General features: G+C 42.5%; 1 protein-coding gene across 1 annotated transcript in view; it reads left to right on the forward strand.

Moving 5' to 3' along the window:
- The first annotated feature begins 4,691 nt into the window (after positions 1-4,691).
- The window catches only part of LOC116955069 (macrophage colony-stimulating factor 1 receptor 1-like), a 40,681-nt gene continuing 27,620 nt past the window's right edge, over positions 4,692-17,752 (forward strand). The window contains exons 1-6 of the mRNA XM_032976027.2: positions 4,692-4,923; positions 5,685-5,821; positions 8,188-8,323; positions 10,497-10,633; positions 13,271-13,433; positions 16,547-16,709. Coding sequence (XP_032831918.2) covers positions 4,815-4,923; positions 5,685-5,821; positions 8,188-8,323; positions 10,497-10,633; positions 13,271-13,433; positions 16,547-16,709 — 845 coding nt within the window. The 5' untranslated portion in view covers positions 4,692-4,814. The remainder of the gene's footprint in view (positions 4,924-5,684; positions 5,822-8,187; positions 8,324-10,496; positions 10,634-13,270; positions 13,434-16,546; positions 16,710-17,752) is intronic.

The following is a 17,752-nucleotide window of genomic DNA, read 5'->3' on the forward strand; positions in this document are numbered from 1 at the left end:
TGGTGCTCTAATTAACAGGATTGTAGTTGCTACAATACCGGTCAGTGAATTGTGGATAACCGACCAACCTCAACTGTGCTTCTGATATCTTTCCACACGTTGCCTGCTCTCTCTACTCTGGGAGTCTGTGCTGAGTTTTTGGCACGTTGCATGTAAGATGGCACTGGATCGAACGATGACCCCAAAAATTGAATATGACTGCCCGTGTGGCCACACTGGATAAGAAAACAATGCGGCACGAGCCGGGGTTAATTGTCATTATTCGATTCAAGAATGTATCACTTTTAACACTGTGAATGTAGCAGCTTATAAAGGCTGCAGTGGTTACACAAATCCGTTACTCGCAACGTATATATATAAAACGTTAATTCTTACACATTTGATCAAAGTAACATTAGCTGACAGGATGGATATTATTTGGTGAATCGATACCTCTTACACGCCTACACGTTTAGCAGGAAGAACATATCCATATGGACATCATCACCTTGATGTCAAAGCGCACATGGAAGGATTTTTAAGGGTATGGTAAGCAACTCTGCAGTTTATGAGATCATTTTTTTTCAAGTGTTGTAGATGTCGCCAGAAAAATAAGGTTGTGATAGGTTAGGCGAGTATAAAAGATGGAGGAGGGCAGGTGACCAGGTGAATACCTAAATATAGATTGTGGAAGACTGTAAAAGCAGATCTTAAAAATTGGGCGTCGACTTTACAACTACGGGATGTAGTGGAAGGAAATAAGGTGTGGTGGGCATCAATAGTCCTGACGTTGGGATAGTTAATGTACGCAATTCTTGGAAACTGCATTCTCCAATAAAATGCCTGTACTTCATAAGCAAGCTGTGTGTGCTGCAGGGGTTTCATGCAAGAAAATCTTATGCTAAATTAATTTGGATTCGGATATACTGCTTTTATATTGCTCCTAGGTGGAGACATTTTTATTTTAGTTCAGTTTTCCGTTAAAATTGACAAACTATGAAAAATAGAACTTGTATAACCTTAGGTTAATAGTTGATGGATTTCGTTCCGTTTACCTTCCAGGTAAAAATATACCAGAAGTAGGATTTACGGACTTGATGGATTTCTCGGTGGTGGCCTATCAAACTTACCAGGAGATTCCCTGCTCGGGAAAAGTTGTATATTTTCATTGCCATGGAGCACTCTATTGAACGGCGGAATTGCTGTGGTTCAAGTACATTTCTATTTAACATGTAGGTGAGATCGCGTAAATATAAATGTGTCGTTAAACCCGCCACCACCTGGCACAGCCAATTAGTAAGGGTTATCAATTAAACATAGCATGCTAATTTGTTACTAGTTCAGCACACCGGTGTGTTGGAGAATAAACCCATAACATTTACAATTCAAGTACAGTATAACAATTCTCCGGCAATTACGATATGTTTATTATTTTACCAGGTAAGGCCCACTGAGCTATGTAGCTCTTTTTCAGAAGCGACCTGACCACAAATAATGAATAGCTCAACGAAGTGGCTTATCATGTGGAAATTTACATCAGCCAAATATTCTAAACGCATGTTGATTCTACATGTGGATGGAAAATCCTGAGGAGCCGAAGAAAAATCCATGCAACCACGAGGAGAGAGACACACAAACTCCAAATATACAGCAGGCGTCAGATTTAGGATCGAACCCACGAACCTCCTTCATACCAGGCCTACCACAGTGGCACCCAAATAGGAATCTTCCACAATACCACTCCACACTTTTACAACCAGCCTCGTCAAACGACAGCCAGAGAAATACATGTTAAATATGCCCAAACATGCGTGCCAACAAGGGCACTCAATTGATTTTGATAATGTTGAGGTTTGTGCAAAACTATTTACTACTGGCCAAAACAAATGAGAGAATCTATTGAAATTGAGAGATATAAAAGTAACTTTAACCACTCTGATAGCTACAGGCTTAGTGCTGCTTGGTAGCGTATTATTAAGGAATAACCTGTTTATCTGCATGCCTATAAAGGTCACCATACGTCGATGGTGATTAACTGTGAGCAGCCAATTACAGGTATTGCGATTTTTGCACACAAAAATGGCAGAACGTACATACATAATGTGCACCCATAATGTGCATGCGTGATGTACATACATTATGTTGATTAACTGTGAATAACCCAACCAATAATAGAGATCCTTTATAATTTATATGAATATACATTAACCCACCCCCCACTGGTCTTCCCACCTGCTTGGCTCAGAAGTGACAACATCACATTTATCCCGAAATTTAAGACCAAAACAGGAGGATTTCTCCACAACCCTGGCTGTCGCCTAATAAGGCTGGTTTTAATTACCGACGAAATGTCGTACTCGAATTGTATATGTTGTGGATTTAGGGGCCGTTCATAAATGACGTCACAAAAAGTCAGACCCCCCCCCTCAAATATGACATCACAAAGCTCTGCCCCCCCCCCCCCAAATATAAAACATGCTTCTAATCGCTTTAAACTATTGTCATTGTAGTGCGTATTTAATGTGCCGCTGCACTCTGATGTTGTAGGAGAAAACATTTATTAAAAAGTATATTTAATTAAGTAGAACGTATTGTCTACATTTATTTAAAGTGGCGCATTTTGATGTGACATCACATTTCTCAAACCCCCCTCGTCACACATCGTCACAAATGTCTGACCCCCCCCCTAGGTGCGTGACGTCATTTATGGACGGCCCCTTACTCAACAACACACCGGTGTGCTGAACTAATGACGAATTGCATGTTTTGTTGACGTGACAACCCTTAATAATTGACTATATCGGGTGGTGGTGGGTTTAACGACACCTTTATATTTACGCGATATAACCTAAAAGAAACCTCTATTATGGATCAGTTTTATTCATCTAGCCAATCAGAACTTAGTGGTGGGGCAAGGTGGATCTTGCCACAGCATCCACAACATAAAAACACTCCGCCACGTGGGAGACAAAGGCGGTCGGGCGTGGTGCTGGCCACCCACCGCCTCGTGTGCTGTGCCGGCCTTCACAGGTGCTCGCTCAGAGCACTTGCCCCAACAGTCTGTTAAGGCTACACGGGGGATCTTTGTCTTTGTTGCGGTTAGCACACCGTGCTCCGAACCCAGCGACCCAAGTTCAATTCTCGCCCATAAACAGTGGCGAATGCTTGAACTGGTTATGGGTCTTGCCTAGGTCGACTCAGCCTTAAATGAGTGGCTGGTGCGGCGTGTAAACATCAGCACTGAGGAGACGAAAGAAGCTGGGCGTGAGGTTGGTCCCCTACTCCATCGTACGCCATGCCGGCCTTTCATTGGCACTCACAACACTTGCCCCAACAGTCTGTATGTATTCTTAGTTCTTTCGGTAAAGTCACGTTGAAGGGAAACAAGAATATGAATTACTGCAGTCACGAAAGCTTTAAATCAAACTTTAGTCTGTATGTAATAGGCGAAATGGGGGGATCTTTGTGTTTGAGCTTCTCCGGAGGGACCGTACTCAAGAACGGACTGTTCCACCAAGGAAGCGTTTAGCCCCTTACACTCATCTCTACTGACAGATCTGAATGGAAGAATGATGCCTTCCTATGACGATGGCAGGGACACATCTCCCCACAACACGATGAGCTGCACATTATTCTGTCAACTCCAGATGGATAATGATGCTGTTGACTAAGAGGGTGATAATGATGATGCCGCTGCTTCTTTCTGATAATTATGATGACGCATGTATATAATGAAACAGACAAAATCCCCTCCATCGCCTTATGGGCTTTTCGGGTGAGAGTGCTGTTAGCGAGCATCTATTAAGTCCTGCACAGCGAATTTAGGTGTGAGGTGGTGAGCACCACGCCTATATTCTGATGTTTACACACCACACCAGGCTATGTCGACTTAGGGGAGATGTGAGAATTATTCAATGATCACATTATATATATACACATACAATGCTTAAAATACAGAGATCCCAATGGAATCAAGAGTCTATTCCACACCTGGTGGATGTAATTCATGTAGCCAAAACTCACCCACGGATATGGACACAGACGACAAATCCAGATAAACATATGCGTGTGAAATTCTGCCAGATCCCATCTCTTTCAGGCTCTCCTTATACATTACGTACGTAGATTACGTCCATGCGTAATGTGTCTTTGTCTTGCACTTCGATGTGTGTGTTATGATTACGCTTGTTCACCCTTGAAAACCTCACCGAGTCTCAAGACTTTTTTTCAGGAGGGTCCTGCCAGGTGTTCGCAGTAGTGGGGTACGATTAATGGTCTGTGTTTACTAATTAATTAAATTGCGAGTCGTTCTTGAGAATTTGGCAAATTTGGATGATGACACCGGCACACAATGGCCTACTATTCTTCGCATTACCTCACAGGAAATTTCACCTCCACTAATGGTTGATGCAACGGCAGTTGTGTGAGGGTGAACATTTATTTCAATCAACGAACCAATTCATGCTTCGTTTACCTATTCACAAAGCACCGAAACCCTGTGTGAGGGATGATCCTGCTGAAGATCCCAAGTATCGCCATCTGACGGAGAGGCTCACTTGTTTTACTAGCTTGACTGATATTAATTTTCTTTTTGAGAGGGAAGATGAGGGTTCGGGTGGAGGGGTGAGATGTCATGGTGGACGGAGGGTTTGGGGGGCAGAGGAGGTAGGGATAATTGTGTTGAGGGAGGTAAAGGGGAAATTTGGGACTGAGGGGAGGGGGAATGGGCACAGAAGGTCAAATGCAGTTAGGGTGATTGGGTGGAAGAGGGATGTGCGGGGAGGGGCTGAAAGGCAGGATATTTTTAGGACGACAAAGGGGGAAGCAGATAACTTATGGTCCATTCCGGTGAAGCAAGAATTCCAGATGAATGCTGCATTTTGGCCATTATGAATCCTGTGCTGGTGATCTGGCTCGTTCAGGCTGTGGCACAGGCTGCTATGGGTGAGTTCCTCTCAAGGCTCTCTGTTTTGTGTTGTTGTTGTTGTTTACTGATGTGTGAATTTAGTCAAGGTAACTTAATTGTGAAGACACTACAGCATTACACAATATATGATTTTGTAGATATACACATGTATATGCAATGCACAGTAGCGTGCATATCTATTCAAACTCAGATTTCGTTGTTTGTTGCTGGCTACTTTATGTATTGGGTATTGGTCCCTGAGCTCAGCAACTGATACTAAAAACACCCAAGATACCGTTGCATATACTTTACGTAAATGGGTGAAAGATTATCCCATCATGTCCTTGGTATCAATAAAATATAGACCAATCCATAGAAACGGGGAATTCCTACCATTGGCTTAGGAATGTAAACATGAGATGAACATTTTTGAAGCACCCTTTATATCATTGCTTTGCAGTGTACTTTACTGCCTAGCGCTGTATTCTGTTTTCATTATTGCCCAAGAAAGCTTCACTGAGTTTCATGACGTTTTAAGGAGGTTCCGAATATCTTTTTGCCGCAGGGACTAAAATTATAATTGCTATAATCAGACAAAAAGGGACCACCGTGCAGTTCTCCAAGAACCGATGAACGTTTTTGCATGATGCACAAGGGCACAGCCATTGCTTTTTGTACGCATTCTTGCGTGTGGTTTGCAGCTACATAATTGCTATGTATATTCCAACAGAAAATATTTAGCTTAAACGGGTTGTTGATCTTGTTGTTAACGAGTGCATCCTTCCCCAACGCACCACAGAGGGCAGAATCACTGCGAATTCTATACGACTGCTGCAACCAGAGGGAACCGACGTCAAATTGCCGTGTCTCATCGAGAGTGGCTCCACTGGCTACACTGGTTTGAGATTGGAGAGAGAGGAGAAGCGTGACGAATTGGTGAGACAGTAAGCGTGCCTGCGTGTCTGTCGAGGCTCATGAATGAAGCCAGTGGGTATATCGTATCTCCCACCACCAGAATCAGTGCAAAGCATGCAGGATGAATCAACATACATCTGTCTAGTTACAGCTGCCTACGGCTCCGGAGCTAGATGCGGCTCGTTAAGGGCTGTTTTGTGACGTTATTCACATGCACTGCGGCTCTTGAAATATTGCGTTGGGTTTTTTTACCGAATTGGAAAAAAAATGGCTCTTGTTATTATTTTGGTTGCCGACTCTTTGTCTAGTACAAACACACTGCAAGATAAACGTACTACCACACTCAATAGATATGAAATCGACAATACAAGGCCATTAATCTTTATGATTGACAATACGCTCAATGCGGTTTTTTTATGCACCAGATGCTATTTATAAATTATACGGACAAAATGTAGGACTTAACAACTTGTAATAGTTATTAGTATTTCACATTTCCACTGCTCACAGAAGGATTGACAGAAGATAAAGCACAATGCCAGGTGGTTTAAAATAACCAAGTGGTTGTGATGGGGGCACAATTATAGTTCAATTTTGGCCATTTTCCGATGTTAACCCAAACCTCCTGGGTCTGTGCCATGACTTATCAGCGAGCCTTCACCACTTGGATGTGTTCTTTGGCCCATTCGTGCTATCTTACTGCAGTGGCATTCTCACCAGTGGTGGACTCGTTGGCCTGTGGCCGCATTGGCGACATTACATGTTGGTGGCCTGCTGTACTTGTTTGATGCTATGCTTCAATTTCCTTACTTCAACAGGAACGTTCATGGTTGAAGCACTTCTATTTAGAATTGAGAATTGCGGGTTTGCGATAGTTTTGGACTATGTTTTAATTGGAGGTCACTTATTTGGGCATCATCTTTAGTACCCACCACTCCTCTTTGGGCCCAAACCCCTCCTCCTTAGGCCCCACCGCCTCTTATTTAGGCCACATACTCTAACTTTTCACGTCCCACTCCTTACTCTAGACAGGGGCTTGAACTTGTTCTGGGTGTATTTCTACAGGTAGTGCTGCTTTTTTTCCCCCACGAGACATGGCAACTCGAAATTAAACGATGTTTTATTTTAGCAGGTAAGGCCCACTGAGCTATGCAGCTCTTTGTCAGAAGCGACCTGGTCACAAATGATAGCTCAAGGAATGCGCTTATCATGTGGAAAGATATAACATCCAAATACTCTAAACTTACGTTTCTAAACTTGGAGGGGAAAAAAACAGAGGACCTGGAGAAAAATCTACGCGACTACAGGGAGAACATGTAAACTTCAAATATACAGGCATCAGGGTCTGAGCTAAAGACAAGTTGATTTGAGTGAGGCAGCTTGAGTGTGTAATGGTGGGGGTTGTGGATGTGGGTGAGAGTGCTCAGCAATGGTAGTGGTGGGTAAGGTGGCTTTACGACGGCCAAACCCCCTCATGGAGCAATAGAAGAGACAGATTATAGATAATGTTACATTGCATTATTGCGAGGTCGACGAAAATCATGAGAGGCAAGACAATCCATGCATCATACGGAGCAGTGGTACAATTTTGTGAACTGCACTACAACCTAGACATCTGGTTGCAATTATATCTTAACTATACCCGTCGCCCAGGTTAACTCAGTCATGAGTTGCTGCTGTGTGTAGACATCAGCATTGGGGATGAATACACAGTCAGGCAGCCAGCCATGGGTCTGGCGAGAACATGCACCCCTTCATTCACTAGACTTGTTCGCAACTCGCTGCATAGAGGATTTTTCGATTTAAATTTCGATTTAAAGCTTTCGTGACTGCAAGGATTCATTTTCTTTGGTTCTTTCGGTAAAGTCACGTAGAATGAGAATAAAATAATAAATTAATAAAATAAAATAACACAATTAAATTCTCACGACGTTTCGGCCACAACACAAGCGGCCTTCATCAGGTGAAGGGACGATACTGTCTGGAGGACAGCGCTGGAGCGAACACAACCAAGCTCAGACCGCGACCTTTAAGCTGTGTGAGAAGAAACAGAGCGCCTTGACAAAGGAATTAGCATAAAAATTAGCATTTAATTGGCGGACTTAGCATGATGAACGGTGTAGAGGAGGTGAACATGTGCAGACCGGCGAGAGGGGGGAGGGGGAGTTTACATATTGATGGTGTGAAAAGGGAATTTAAGCTGCTGCGAAAGTTTGGGATACCACTACTTGAAAAAATATACTGTACCATTGAAAATTAGTTTCATGTTTGGTTCGGATAATTTAGCATTGAAATAGCTGCGTGATTAGCTTGTGACTGGTCACAGAAATGGCTATGTTAAAGTCAAAGCCTACACAGAGGATTTTTGTTTCTGTGTGTGTATGCAGAGCTACATTCCAACGAACAGCGATAGTTTTACGCTCCGTAATGTAACTCCAAACGACAGTGGCTGGTATGTCTGCAAGGCAGAATTTGGTGGGAGAACAAAGACCTCTAAGCCAATTCGACTGGACATCTACAGAGGTGAGATACGATCAACAATGAGATGAAGTGTCTCTCTCCCTTTGTGGCATCACAGTGGCAGTGTTAGAGCTCTGAACCAGAACTGCAAAAATGCTGGGTTCGTGTTTGACCATTGAGAGCATCTCTCTCAGGGCCTCACAACGGCCCAATCGGGGAACTGAGCAAAAACTACGATAATATCATCAGCCATGAGCAGTCCACTGCTGAATGTAGATCTCACTAAGCCATAACTATATTTCATTATCCTGCAAGTAACAATCCACGTGGCACCTGCACATGCGCTGATAAATTTTCTCCCTCTCCCCGGGGGATATTCTGTCGGGCACATTTCCTCCCTCGGCTGTCACTCCATCATTACGCCATCAGCCTTTCTAGTGACATGTTTTGCCCGGGCCCACATTTTAACATTAAGAAGCAAGTCCTCACCATGCTTATATTGTTTAATCCATGATACTCCCCTTTGTCTGATTTCATAGCCCCCTCCATCCTTTCAGCATCTCCTAAACTATGTAGGCATTGCTGGTGCACTTCTCTCTTGGTTCTGCTCGTTCCCTCTAAATTCCCCTTCTACAATTTCCATACAAAGACTATCTTCTCCTCTCCTCTATGGTGTCCATCATCAGCCTCCCGACTTATAGCTCCTCTTTCTAGGTAATAGCATCTCCAGTTTAAATGTCAACCATCACTTCAAAGCCAACACCTATATCACCATTGCCTCCATGAACACAACTTCACTGTCTACTCTCCCACCTTAACTTGACACGGTCTCATCTTGGATTGGTTTTAACTTACTCTATATTAATGTTGCCAAAACTGTAATATTTGTAATCAACAAAGAGTCTAAACTGGGTAACGACTACAGATTACACCGAAGTTTAAGTTGATCCTTCATGGGACCTCCTTTGCCAGTACCAAAATATGAGAAAAGGTTTTCCCCTTTTATCTGGCAACAAAACAGGTGTTAAGATATTCTTAGTTTTTTCGGTAAAGTCACGTTGAAGAGAAACAACAAAATAACAAAATATATATAAAACAATAAAAAATTCTCACGACGTTTCGACCATAACTCAAACGGTCATCATCAGGTGTGTCGGTTTGCATAAATGTATTTTGAAAACGGCATATTTATTTATTTATATATATTAAAAATAACGTTTGCGTCACGCGCAACGATTGGCAGTTTGCCCAGGACTAGTCCATCTATTTTTTGAAAAGAGGAGGGGGGAGACGAAATTTGTTTTTATGTATGCTGTCTGAAAGCCACTGTAAGCGTGAACAATCAATCAAGAACTTTCAGACAGCATACATAAAAACAAATTTCGTCTCCCCCCTCCTCTTTTCAAAAAATAGATGGACTAGTCCTGGGCAAACTGCCAATCGTTGCGCGTGACGCAAACGTTATTTTTAATATATATATAAATAAATAAATATGCCGTTTTCAAAATACATTTATGCAAACCGACACACCTGATGATGACCGTTTGAGTTATGGTCGAAACGTCGTGAGAATTTTTTTTATTGTTTTATATATATTTTGTTATTTTGTTGTTTCTCTTCAACGTGACTTTACCGAAAAAACTAAGAATATGAATTACTGCAGTCACGAAAGCTTTAAATCAAAATTTAGGTGTTAAGATGTTAAAACACCAAACTGAAACCTTTTTACAAGGAATCATGTCTGCATTAACCACAATACTTGTGGTCGGAATGCAAACAAAAAACATACTCTGATAATATATGCATTGGCTTTGAAACTGATTGGTCTCCACCAGAGACAGCTTTCAAAGACAATGCACATACTGTCAGAGCATTTTTCGTTTGCATTTTCACCACAAATATATGTGGTTAATGCAGACATGATTCCTTGCAAAGGTTTCAGTTTGGTGTTTAACATCTTAACACAACTGTTTTATTGCCAGAAAGGGGAAAACCCTATTATATCATAATTTAATACTGGCAAAGGAGGTCTCATGATGGGTGGCCTTGTCATTTTGTACAGAGGCGCCGGGTTTGAATCTAACTTCTAGCTCCCATGACAATGCATTGCCAGGGGCATCGTCACGCAAGTTCATCTTAACACCTGTTTTGTTGCCAGAAATAAAAGGGGAAAACCTATTCTCGTTGGTGATCCTGTGGTTGGTGATGTTGATGGTGGTATTTGTTGTATGTCCAGTGCCTCGCCATGCTCCCAAGGTCTTCGTGAAACTCAACTCTCCTTTCTGCTTGGTTGGGGAACCCTTCTGGGCTGAGTGCATCGGCCGCAATGTAGACATGAAATTCAATGTCGAATGGAACATTTCAAACTCTGCGGTAAGAGTTTTTTTTATATACATATTGTTTAAAAAATGTGAAGTTTGGAATTTCGCAAAATATTTAACATTTGTTCTGCGGACTACATGTCATAATTAGGAAGCTCTGTCACTATGCTTAGGAAGCTACTTTAATCACAGACGGCTGAAAACCTGAATTCAAACACAGGCTCTCAGTGATTCATTGCTGTGACCCTGAACTACCCAGCCACTTTTATTTGGGATTTTTTAAATAGCCAAAGATACGAGTCCCACAATAATATCAGTATTATAGCCCAAGGAAAAGAGATGAAACTACAAGTGGCAACATTTCACGTCGTCGTGTCAGAGAATGGCCTCAAGTGGTTGGCCAGAAGAATTACATAGGACCGAATGTTGCGTGTGACCAAATCAACCAGAATGCACTCCGATTAGCACGGCTGGCAACATATGGTGCGAAAGAAGTTCAACATACATACAAAGTCAGCAGGGTTTAACCTGGTTTAATATTTGCATGGGAGACTGCCTTGGAATAGCAAGGCTTGGGCTGCCAGTATATGACAGTACAGTGATAGATTATTGAATCTATTGGTGTGAAGTTTTGAGTGCTACATCTTCATATACGTACATTTTATCCAAGTATTCTGGTTTCCTTCCACAAGCCAAACACTCATTAATGGAATCAGCCAAACATCCCAATCATGTAGGATTTCCCCATGAAAGAAAATTAAGGGCGTTATTATGAATACTTCAATAAGAGAGCCCTTTCAACACTACGATGACTACATAGTAGTACTTTAAGCTCCTTTGAGAGTTGTTTACCGGGCATCAATCATGTGATATACATTAAGTAGATATGTAATAATTAATTACTGTATCATTAGACCTCCTTTGCCAGTACCAAAATGTAACAATAGGGGTTTTCCCCTTTTTTCTGGCAACAAAACTGAAACCTTTTTACAAGGATTCATGTCTGCATTAACCACAATACCTGCAGTCAAAATGCAAACAAAAAAAACATAATATTATTGTTATTTTATTTTATCAATTTATTATTTTATTCTCATTCTACGTGACTTTACCGAAAGAACCAAAGAAGATGAATCCTTGCAGTCACGAAAGCTTTAAATCGAAAAAAACATACTATGATAATTTATGCATTGTCCTAGAAACTGATTGGTCCACACCAAGGGACGGCTTTCTTTAAAAGAAATCTCTATCATTAGACCTCCTTTGCCGTCCCTTGGTATGGAGCAATCAGTTTCAAGGACAATGCATATATAATCATAGTATGTTTTTTGTTTGCCTTTTGACTGCAGGTATTGTGGTTAATGCAGACATGAATCCTTGTAAAAAGGTTTCAGTTTTGTTGCCAGAAAAAAGGGGAAAACCCCTATTATTATTAAGTTAAATACTGCTTAACCCCAGTTATTCATGCTTTGGTGTTTGGATGGTCCTTGTACTGTTCGCCTTTTGACGGCCTTTGGTCTAGCACTGGTGATACAAGGCCATAAAAGAGGCTGTCTCTGTTGCAGGCCAATCAGTTTCAAGGACAATGCATTTAATATTAAAGTATATTCGTTGGCATTTTTTGCCGCAAGTATGTGTGGTTAATGCAGACTTGAAGTCTTGTAATAGACGTCTATTTAGTGTTTGAACATCTAAATACCTCCTGTATTTATGCCAGAAAGGGTAAAGCCTTTTTTATAATTAATTATTTTGATACTGGCAAAAGGGTCCCAGAGATACATGCACTTTTGATTTGACGGATTCGGTCATGACGATTCTGTTCTGCACTTGATTTTATCTCGTTTGTACTCTCTTGTATATATTATTGCTCTTATTCTGTATTGCTCGTTACAATCGCCTACAAGTATCATTTGTATGTAGATAATTGTTTGATATACGCAAAATTCAATACATGATTTAATTTATTAATAGATTCCATAAGATTAAGCCATCAAGGCTTCTTTAAGCTGAAACGTTCAACCATCCTTTGCGCACTCGTGATAACCTAGATTATAAGAGTTGTGCGTTTATAAATGTACTTTGCTGGAAGTGACAGAAAAAGCCCAACCCTAATGGTATTTTTAATTAATCTATGTACATTATACAAGTTTATCACGATATACAATTAAACTAAATTATACCTACCTAATGCATGTTGTAATAATAAATTGCAATACATTTAAAAAAGTTTGAGGAGGTGGCTTTGTGGCTCAGGGGTAAGTTCAATGAGTCGTCAATGCTAACTGGGTATGAATCTGGGTTTGCCGTTTTAGCTTGCCCAATAATATCTGCACAAATAGACAAAGCAAAATTGTCTGTGACTTAATATTACTAAATTTCAGTCCGGATAATTAAAAGAATATTGGTTTGACTGTTTCCATAGCAGGGCATGTGGGAAGTGTTCCCTCATGTGGGAAGTGTAAATAAATAAATAAGTGTATATAAATAAATAAGTGTATATAAATAAAACATTTTTATTGGAAGGCATTTCGGTAGTATTTCTGCAATATCTGCTTCCGCAGGCCATTCTAAAAGACATATTTTGATGCACTGCTTTGCAAGAGTTCTGAATGAATACATTTCATGACATTACACCAAAAACACAATTGTAATTTGAGAAAATATGTGTTTTGTGTGTGTGTGTGTGCAGCTCTTTGTCCACACCAATTCTTCTGATGTCGATAAAACGGGCGCCATCAAGACATTGCGTGTCTCGGCTGCACAGACTGAGCTGAGACAGGCTGGCAACTTCACCTGCATCGCATCAAGCCACTTGGGCAAGGCCCAGTCTGGAGCAACACTCACAGTCCTAGGTAATGCCCAGTGCCAGTCATGGCCAATGCACCAAATGCACCTCCCAAGGGAACGGTTGCTCGACGAGCTTGTGATGGTCACATCTGAGCACTGAGCTCAGCACCACAGTTTTTCTAATTGGGGCAACAATGTAAGATTGAAGCAGGTTCCTATGTGCATCCAGAGTCGTGGTATCCAATTGATGATCCAGCACCCACTGATTCCTTCCATTCATAAACTCACTAATAGTCAAACGCCCCATCAGAATTGTTCTATCGCTACCACGGAAACCAGTGGGGTGGGGGGGGGTTAATGTATCAACATACATAATGTATGTATATCACGTATGCGCATTATGCCTTTACATTATGTATGTATGTTCTGCCGTTTTTGGGTGAGAAAAATCGCACTACCCGTTATTGGCTGCTCAGTTAATCGCCATCGACGTATGTATAGGCATGCAGTTAAACAGGGTATTCTTTGATAATACGCTTCTAAGCAATTATCATAATACGCTTATTGAAGCGTATTATAATGTACATAATGTGCATGCATAATGTGCATCCGTTATGTACATATATTCCGCATGTTGCATAACTGTTAATAACCCAAGCAATAAGAGATCCATTGTAGATTATATGAATGCATTAACTCCCCCCCCGGTCTTCGCACCTGATTGGCTTACAAGTGACGACACCCTCGATTTAAGACCGAATCAGGAGAATTTCTCCACAACTCTGGCTGTCGCCTGATGAGGCTGGCTGTAATTGTTCTAATTGTTAATGTTGTGGGTTTACTCTCCAACACACCGGTGTGCTGAAATAGTAACGAATTGGTATGTTTTGTATTACGTGACAAACATTACTAACTGGCTGTGTCTGGTGGTGGCGGGTTTAACGACACATTTATATTTACGAGATATAACCAAAAAAAAACTTTCTATTATGGATATGGGTCTCGAAAGCCGACGTGTTAAACAGACTTGTCCTTTATTGTCCCGTCTTAATTATCTAATGACGTAGTATGCTGCAGGATCAGTGTCGCAGGTATTGGTTTCATGAGGTCCCTCGTTGTCTTCGAGATGGTACCCGAGGAGGACTCAGAGGACACAGAGGTCCCCCTCGTTCGGCCTCGCTCCCGATCCGTTGTCTTGGCCCGTACTCAGTCCATGCTGATCCCGGGAGTGAATTCGCGGTCAATGCAAATGCTGTTTGGCCACATAGTCGCTGACTTAGCCCACGCACTTGCGGTGGGGTGGCTAGACTTGGCCTCGCCAGCAATTCCTTCTTCTTGGAGTGACTGACTCCTTGAATGTGAGTCCAGTCCTTCAGCAACTGTAGTAGAATTTCCTGTGTTTGCTCGGTTTAACGTCTCAGCTGGTGAGTGGTTGCAGCCATTGGTGGAGGCCTCGTTTTCAGAGCGGCCACCATGCGGTTCTGCTCCAGCATGGTGGTTGTTTCTCGTCTCTCCCTCTCACGCGCATCACCCTCTTTAATGTCTCTTCTCCCGCTCACGTGCCTGACCCTCACCTTTTACCAAATTTCCCCCTTTGCATTTTCAGCATTGGCGTGGTTAACTCACGCCCCCTGCAGGATTTAAATTACGTATCCAGACAGTCCTCGACTTACGATCGCCCTGGCATACAAACCAGCTTCCATGAAATAAATATATGTTTAAGAGATTGACATAAAACGCGAACTCGCACCTGCAGAGCGATCCTCTGCGAGGTTGTGATGAGTCAGCCTGGCGCTGGGAGTGAGTGTTTGTGTGTGTGGGGAGCGGTGGTGAAGCGGTTAGCGTGCTGCGATACGAACCTGGTGACCCAAGTTCGATTCCCGCTGACGGCCAACACCCAGTAACGATTATCTGCACTGGACCTAGGAATTACCGTAGGTCGACTGAGCCTCAAATGGATACCTGGTGTGGTGCGTCAATTTCTCCAATGGGGAGACAAAGGGGGCCGAGTGTGGTGCTGCCCACCCACCCCCTCGTGTGCCGTGCCGGCCTTCATAGGTGCTCGCTAACAGCACTTGCCCCTACAGCCTGTTCAGGCTACACGGGGGATATTTGTCGTCAGTGTGTGCCCCGTGTGTGTCTGTCTTCATATATTTTATATACTATAAGTAATTTTAAGTGTTACATGCAAATCTACAATGTTTCTTCTTATTTATTAGTTTTAAAATGCTTCCCTTTTTTGTTGAACCGTAACACATTTAATAACACTGACCGTATGGGCATTTAAATACGATCAATTGTTCTTACGACCCGTTTGACTTAAGAGCGGGTCGCTTGGAGCTAATTGTGTCGAGGAGGGTCGTTATAGCCTCGCTCCGTCACCACACTGACACTCATGTCTCATCTGTACTGTGTTCAACCACCACATTGCCGGTCAAAACACTTATTTTACATTGTAATCAACGCACATTTTTTTGGTTACTAAATACCACATTAATGTGTTACTGTCAGTCATATTATAAGTGTAACAATTCAAACCAAAGCCCCTGCCCGGCCAATTTTATTATTAGTTAATAAATTACAATTTTGGTGACCCAGGTTACTGTCACAAATGAACCAATCCTTTTTTTTCGATTTAAAGCTTTCGTGACTGCAATGATTACTCTTCTTTGGTTCTTTCGGTAAAGTCACGTAGAATGAGAATAAAATAATAAATTGATAAAATAAAATAACACAATAATATTCTCACGACGTTTCGGCCACAACACAAGCGGCCTTCATCAGGTGAAGGGACGAGACTGTCTGGTAGGACAGCGCTGGAGTGAAAAAGCCACGTTCAGATGCTAAAGTTGAGGCTTAAAGGTCGTGATCTGAACGTGGCTTTTTCACTCCAGCGCTGCCCTACCAGACAGTCTCGTCCCTTCACCTGATGAAGGCCGCTTGTGTTGTGGCCGAAACGTCGTGAGAATATTATTGTGTTATTTTATTTTATCAATTTATTATTTTATTCTCATTCTACGTGACTTTACCGAAAGAACCAAAGAAGATGAACCAATCCTTGTCTCTTGAGTTCTCACCTGGTTTAACAAACTAAACTTAACACTTGAAATTTATTAAAAACTTGCACTTTGTGCACAAGTGAGCGGGATGCTGCTGTGGCCTCTGGTGGCGTTATCAGAGACGGGCTTTCTGAGGCTGTCGCAATTGGGCGAAGACCACAAGACGGAGCTGGCGCCTGGAGAGGACGTCTCCCTGACGGTGCAGATGGACGCGTACCCAGCTCCCACGGCCTGTGCTTGGAGCCACATGAACCGGACACTGAGCGAGGATTGCGGGGACGGGTAACCTAACCACCACTATCACACCTCTCTGCGTCGCTCCCATGTGACTTGCATTAGAATCGTCTGCATCAGCGCTACAACCTTTGCATTAACCTTCATCAACATGTTGGCGATGTCAATGATGGTGGCAGTGATGATTATGGCACTGGTGATGATGGTGATAATGATGGTTGTGGAAATGGTGATAATGTTGGTGACTGGGCAGAGCCAGACTGAACCCCGCTCTCGGGGTTCCTCCAGGAACAGGAGACTACTGCGATTAGCCACGTGGAATGTTCGGATTCTCATTGCGGAATAAAGGCTGCCACTCCTCTGTTGGGAGATGGATTGGTACCGCCTGGATTTCTGTATAATACAGGAGGTTCGATCGACCTGTTCTGGCTCCAGACATCATGAGGAGTGGACAGTTTTCCATTCTGGACAGGAAACTGCCAAACAATATGAAGTTGCACTTCTTTTGAACACAAGAATGTAGGAGCGTGGTGATGAGGTATGGGAAGTTGTAAGTCCCATGTTGCTGTACGCTCACCTCCCCATCAACAAAAGGCATGGAATGGTGGTTGCTTACGCCCTCACTTAAGATGAACATCAGTGGAGGGATGCAGACAAGGCCAATGAGTCAGTTGCCTTCTATAACGTCCTGTCCCAGTTGCTAACTAAAGTGGCCCCTCGGGATCGAGTCATCGTTTTGGGTGAATACCCGATTGGATCATGATGCAGTCAGAGTGATTGAAAGGTATGAGCCGCATTAGCTGAATAATAACCATAGGAGTCTGCTAGACTTCTATGCAGCGCATGGTCTTGTAATTACCAACATGCTGTTCTGGTATTGGGGCATCCATACACCATGAATGCATGACGGGTCTAAGCAAGAACATTTGCTGGACTACATAGTGACAGACCAGCAGATGTGGGCCCATGTCCTTGATACCAGGACCTACCGTGGAGCTGGTCTACCCACTGACCATCAGCTTGTCATCTGTAAGATGCACCTGCCATTCTTCCATTCCGGTGGTGGGTGTCCATCGAGGACCCCATTCAAA

Source organism: Petromyzon marinus, chromosome 3 (assembly GCF_048934315.1).
Source record: "Petromyzon marinus isolate PM22_M1 ecotype Great Lakes invasive population chromosome 3, UKy_Petmar_22M1.pri1.0, whole genome shotgun sequence".
NCBI lineage: Eukaryota > Metazoa > Chordata > Hyperoartia > Petromyzontiformes > Petromyzontidae > Petromyzon > Petromyzon marinus.